A 7,145-nucleotide genomic window follows, 5' to 3' on the forward strand; every position below is an offset into this window, starting at 1 on the left:
TAATTTGTTTAATAATGGAAAGATTGAAACAATGAACATAAATATATATAGTTTCGGATAGATGCATCATAATCCAGGAAATTTCTGATGCAGTGCACATGTCCTATGGGTCAGCTCAGGCAATGGTTGAGAGTTTGGGATACCATAAAGCCTGTGCTTCGTGGCATGTGATTGCAGGACCTGCAGGAGGTTGAAACAGCTCTGAACAGCGGGGCAGTGTGTTCTGTGGAATTTTTCCAAACTTTTTTTGAGGTAAAATGCTCGCTCAAATGTTTCGAACATGATGGGAACTATGTGTAATGGTAACTCTGAGTAGAGGACACTACAGGCAAACTATATGTATGTTCATTGTTTCAATTTTTCCATTATGAAACAAATTATACCTCAACAGGCAAAACTTTTTGATGCCCCCAGGTACATATTATGGAATTATAACTTTATACAATAAAAAGAGAACTTGTGTGGGGAACTATACATTTATTTATCTCTCTTGATCTTTTTAGGTGTCCAGGAGCAGCATATTTCAAGAGGTTACACTGGAGAGAGAGGTGTCTACAGAATGGTGTAAATGGTTATCTGACCAGACTGACAGCTACAGGAAAGTTTCGGATGAAGTGAGGTGATCAAAGCAGGTAGAGAAAAATTATCAATTTTCATTGAAAAGTAAAGAAGATAATGGCTAATTTGCATGATCTTTTCTTGCTAGAAAAGGATGTAATGATTCCAACATAAATGCTGGAGCTTGGTTTAAAGGCCTTGGTGCATAGGAAAGCTAACAGGAATTGGGATCAAATTGTGAACACAAATATGGATCGAAATCTGTTGTGGTTACTAATTTATTTTGTTAACAAATATGTATTTGAGCATTAAATGTGTACCGACTAAACAAATTTTTAATTTTGGACAATTGCCATTACATGCCATGTACTGGAAAGTATCTCTCCTTGTTCCAATGTGTAACATATTGGTATCTGCCAATATTTTGGACACCCATTGCTTCCAAAATGGAAGGAAAACTTGTGAGTTCAATGACTTGTGAGGTCAACATCTTTCACTTTTACATACAGGGTGTCCCTAAAGTACTGTTACCATTACAATCAAATATTACTCTGAAAACACATGGCATAGAGTAGGGCTTTTTTTTTTTGCAAGATATTATACAGCTCAAAAAGTTTTTTTTGTTGTTGTCAGTGTTGTACAATAGGGTGATAGATCCATTTTCTTTATTACAGGGATAATTTACTGCTATATGCTTTAACAGGACCTTCTCCCCCAGATGAATGAGTTGCAGCCATCCATTATTTTCGAACAAGACGGATAGTCCGTGACAGACCCATCGCCTGGCCCCCATGCTCTCCTGATATCACCCCCTTGGATTTTTTCCCCTTTGGGGGTACATCGAGGATTGTGCATACCAAACCCCTGTTCCAGATCTTGTTACACTTCGCAGAACAATCATTGCAGCTGTGCAAACAGTTGATATGCTACAGCATGTATGGGTAGAAGTGGAATATTGCCTTGACATCCTGGGGGCACACGTTGAAGTGCAGTGACATACAAAACAAAACTTTTTGTGCTGTAGAACATTTTGCAAAAATCGCCCTGCTCTATGTCATGTGGTTTCAGAGTGATGTTTGATTGTAATGGTAACATGACATTAGAAACACCCTATATATTTTATTTGGGTAACTTCTACGTACAATTATATCATGAAAGTTTTGAAAAATTATTCTTTTTATTCAATAAACATTTAAAAATTAATTTGTACAAGCAAAAACTCCATATATTTTAACATATGTGTATATAATATTTCTTACAACTTTTTTTCGCAAATGAGTGTTAACAAGATCTTCCATGAGATAAAAACCTATAACTTACGATGCATGCAATATATACATATAAACTTGTATATTGAATGAAATTTGAATGAATATTTTTTCTGATATTTTAACGAATTATTACATTCTCTCTCTTTTTAAAAAAATATATACTTATTTAATTAAAGACATAATCAGACACTTAGAGATTCGCTGTAACACATTAAGATAAAGTATTTTAACTTATGGTTGTACTAGCAAAATATTTGCATGAAAGATAATGCAAAATAAAAAATCTTCGTCAGGACATCATATTTACAATAAATTCACATACTACACAAAATCTTTAAAAAATATTTAACATTAATTAAAAAGTATAAAAAATAATTATGCTTATTTGGAAATATAGCACAAATTAATTATATTTTGGCAGAACAAAGTGTACAGAATATAACAAATAATACCCTCACTACATTTCTTTGATGTATAAATGTTATGTAACTTATTTCTAAAATAATGTCACCCATATTACAGGTAATAACTATTTTCTTAAGTTGAATAAAATTTCAACAAATATATACACATTTCACAGAATTGAAGAGAAAATCCAACAAGAATACCTTTATCTACCAAGAAATGCCATGAAAACATGCTGTATACAAGGACCAATTTGTTCATTTTTGCCCAATTACCTATAATGCTATAAATATATTTTGAAAATATAAAAGCAGATTTAACTGTCTGTAATATGTTTAATTTTTAGTATCTACTATGATTTTTTTTATGGTATTGCACCGAGATTTTTTTATTATTATTATTTTTTTTACACTTTTAATCCCACGTGGTGGACAGAGAAGCTAATTGCGACTGGACAGTTTAAAATGGAATCTGAACCATTATGTGCATCCACCGGGCACCGAATCTGGGCCCCCGTGATTACAAGGTAACAACTTTACCACTATTTCATCTGGGAAGCACTAAATAATACAGTTATTTTGTCATGAAATGCAGTAGACTCGCGATTAACCGAGGCTCTGGGTTAACAGAGGGAGTGGTTGGAAAACATCGCGCTTCATAACACACCCCCTGTTTGTTTACTAGTAAGTTGGAGTCAAGTCACCCCCCACGCTGCACGTGTTTGTTACATTGTCGGTGTATCCAATTGTTACGGTGGTATTTAAATCTGTGTATAGGCCTATTCTAAGCCAGTAATGTAGTATGAGTGGCAAATTGAAAAGGTGTGTCCAAAAAACTATGAAAGACTTTCTGAAAAAGTAATCTTCTCATTTATGTTGTACTAGTAATAAATAATTACTATATAGTTTTAAGTGTTGTTTTGTCATTTACGACCTATTATCACATTATCTCCATATTATCAGAGTTTTTCCGTATCCGAGGTAGTCTCGGTCCCAATTAGCTCGGATAATCGCGAGTCTACTGTAGTAATTTTTGAAAACTTAATTACTAGGAGCCACATTGGTCCAGAGATTATGGAGTCTGAGTACATGTTGGAGACCCAGGTTCAATTCCTCAGGTGTGAATTTTTCAGACAATGCCCCTGTATAAAGTGGCTATGGTGCTCAGCCAGTCTCTAATCAGTGGGTACATGGTGGCAACTCTGGGGGATAAAGGTGAGTGGAATATGGTGTTGATTACATCACTCAATGCATGGCCAAGATCGAGAATATACTTTCATATTTCCTATGTACCTACATTGCAAGATACAATGCACATGCATCATTTTTTACCTTACTGAACTTAGTGCACTTTAACCAATTTTGTCTAACCTCTGTGGCAGAGTGGTTAGCATAGCATGCTATGATGCCAGGGCTCCCAGATTAGAATCTGGGCCTTGGCATGGGCATTCTGTGTGAGTGTCCCTTCATCATCTTCATATCATCACTCATCCTCATGATTAGCAAAGAAGTGGAATAAAAAGTGAAGTAAAATAAACCAAATTGATCAGCCAATCAAACTTTAATCACTTACTACTACCAACACACATACAATATAACTAATAGAGATAGCAAATATTTCCGACTGAGCAATGCAGTATTTTTATCGATTGATTGATTTGCCCTATTTTACTTCGCTTTTTGTGCCACTTTTGGCTAATTTGCAAAGAATGGGGATGAGTGATGATATGATGAAATTTATAAATAGACACTCACAAACAGACTGGGATTCTAACCTGAGACCCCTAGCATCGTAGCACGTTCTGATAACCACTGCACCACGAGGGCTGGCACAGTTTTTTTTATCAAATAGTGTTTTCTTTATATCACACTACATACAGGGTATCATTCAGCGTTCGATTTTTTAATCAATTGTATAGGGATCAACATAAACAAATATTTGTAAAGAATTGTAACTATACATATCACCCCCCTCTCCCCCTATAGTTTTGCCTCAAAAGATTCAGAGATTGACGCATGAGATAGATAAAATAACTGTTGCTTAATGATGAAATCCACATAATATTATCAAATTTGCATAATTCCCAGGCGGTTAGTATCATTGGACATCTGCATACCCTCTGGGATATCCAAACCTTGGAAAGTAATATCTGGTACCTGTATTTAAGTTCAAATCAATAATTTCTGATTCTGATCTCTAATTCAGACATTGTTCGATATCATAGAGTAAAACCATGGATGTTCCTAAAGGCTCATATAATAAATACCAGAAGGATAGAAGCTGCTTTCAAACAAGTGTATTATTTTATATCAGAACTATAGCAAAATAGCACATAGAAGATAAGACCTAAATCTTTCATTGGAGACAACTAGAATATTTAGATGTTACAATAATTACAAAAGATCCAGGTACTCTATGTTGTCAACTGGCCATAAACTAAGTTTATATGATTTTGATTGTTGGGGTGGAAGTTATCCATTGAGATCTCTGTACATAAACATCCAATATTCTAATGTGGTCATCTCTTAATTGTTTCCCAACCATACAATAGCTACGAGAGTTCTGTATGCTACACACACTACTGGGATATAACATAAGCAGCTTGTTATTTGCCCTGGATGTGGCAAAACTCTAGAACAGAAATGCACAACCCATTTCTTGTAAATGCTAGTTTATTATTGGAAGATGTAAATCTCATGGTTTCTATTCAAATATGCCATTAGGAACAACCTAGTGACTGTGCATCACAAAGCAAAATTGTTACTTCCAAAAGACTGAAGATGCCTACTTTAGATATTAAATATGCAATCATACTAAGGTGACAATCCAAATTTAATACCGGTACCACATGGAAGACTGTGAAATGATTGTATCAACCTAACTAGTCAGATCATATCTCTTACATTTTCATTCACACGCCTGAGATTAGGCAACTTGACTAATGATATTGTATCAAGATAGTTGTGTAGTGTGTGTTGCGGTTAGGTTTTATAGAATATTTATGCTGATGATAGTACAAGCATAAGAGACAAAAATCTAGGACTTCTTCCATAAACTTTGAGCAGAGTGAGTAATAGTACTCTATGTCCACAAGTGCATGTGTACAAATATAGTACACGGTACCTACAATAACTTGGGGTAGCATTTCTATAGTCATCCAATGCAATTCGTTCAACTTGACAAAAGTGTCACACTGTTTATATCTTACACCATTCTTACAACTGTAAGGCAAAATTCTCTTTTTCTCTCAGTTTATAATTACAGACACGTAGCATTTTGCAAGAACTGTTGCTTACCACAAAAAAAATGCCTTCGGTTTTGTTTCATATTGCAAAAATAATCATAAAAATTGCCATAGAGAATTCAAGTATTCTATACCACACTACATAACATATCAACACAATTCATTTGCAACACAAACTATCATATAAAAAAATTACAACATAACAAGCAATAGAATTGAATATAGTACAATTCCTGTGTTCCCTGGCGTATGAAACTTGACCTTTGGTATGTAGCATTCGTAATATTTAAAACATTTGTATAATATACACTCAGTGCAAAATATTTACAAAAAACTTCATAATATTAAGTCCTGCAAATAATATTTCATATGGAACGAGTGGAATTCCCAAAGAAGATTAAAATGGGCTTAGTAATTTTTTAGCTATTTCTTATAAAGTGATTTCCAAGGTAAGATACGTTATAAAAATATACTACGTAATTGTTGGGAAAATTCCATGAGATATATTGTCTTCTTATTTTCTAAACTTAATGTTCTGGGAATTCTAAACCTATAACATCCCTGTGCTAAATGTAACTGACAAATCCTGTACATAATATGACAAATAAATTGTTACATAAAAACATAAAGCTTGTACTTGAGAACTCATGCTAATTATACAAAAAATTGTACCAAAAAAAAAGTTGTACTCTGTGCTCACATAATACACACACTTTACTTTGTGGGAATGCAGGATTGAATGTAGTTAATGGAATGTGAAAAAATATATTTCGAGAGTCAGAATTAACACATTCAAATTACAATTATGAATGAACAGAAAAAATAAAAGTTGTTGACTTAGGAAAGTATTAGTGTGTTTTAACATTTACACGGCATCATAAACCATATATATCATACAGGTATTTCGCTAATGCCAATAGTATAAAGTGCCATGAAGTGACATAATTTCACATGTTTCCATTATACGTATTATGTGAGCTTTTAAAGTGTGTTAATTTGATCACATTTTTCTCCTTCTGCTTGTAATTCTACAAAACATATAAATTTATGAGCATGACTTGATCTGAATTGTACTGAACAAAACTAGGTATTTCATGTACTTTGATTTGCTTATATAAAGGGTGTTCCATTAAGACGGATCAAAGTTAGCAGTAAATAAAACAGTGTTATTGGTGAAACTTTATTGATTTCACTTTTGGATCATGTTATTAGAGGCATGACAATTATGTGTGAAAAACAATATGGGCCAAATGTCCGCCAAGGCTTCGGCGGCACACGTCCACTCGATGGTCACAATTTTTGATGACGTCTCTGCATAGTTGCTCGTCGATCTCGCCAATATGCCTTATTATCTCATCCTTCAGCTGTTGAATTGTTGTTGGCTTGTTGGCATAGACCTTACTTTTGAGACAACCCCAAAGGAAGAAATCTAATGGGGTTAAGTCGCACGATCGTGGTGGCCAATTGACATCGCTGTTTCGAGAGATGATGCGACCTGGGAACTTCTCATTCAATAAAGTCATTGTTGCATTGGCTGTGTGGCTTGTGGCGCCGTCCTGTTGGAACCACAAATCTTCGACATCCATAGCATTCAATTCAGGCCATAAAAAGTTGGTTATCATGTCACGGTATTGCTTGCCTGTGACCGTTTCAGAATTCCCGGCATC

The 7,145-nt window shown here is 34.5% G+C and overlaps 1 protein-coding gene across 2 annotated transcripts in view; it reads left to right on the plus strand.

Annotated features, from left to right (window-relative positions):
- Mnat9 (microtubule-associated Nat9) overlaps positions 1-3,063 on the plus strand; it is a 46,112-nt gene extending 43,049 nt beyond the window's left edge. The window contains exons 6-7 of one of the 2 annotated variants that reach the window (XM_083136651.1): positions 504-632; positions 1,233-3,063. In XM_083136651.1, the coding sequence (XP_082992777.1) occupies positions 504-623 (120 nt within the window). In that variant the 3' untranslated portion in view covers positions 624-632; positions 1,233-3,063. Of the gene's footprint in view, positions 1-503; positions 1,061-1,232 lie in introns of those variants that run through there. The other variant, XM_083136650.1, reaches the window with a different exon arrangement.
- Positions 3,064-7,145: the final 4,082 nt, after the last annotated feature.

The sequence above is a fragment of the Lepisma saccharinum genome, chromosome 15, assembly GCF_977018435.1.
Source record: "Lepisma saccharinum chromosome 15, izLepSacc3.1, whole genome shotgun sequence".
NCBI classification, from domain to species: Eukaryota; Metazoa; Arthropoda; class Insecta; order Zygentoma; family Lepismatidae; genus Lepisma; species Lepisma saccharinum.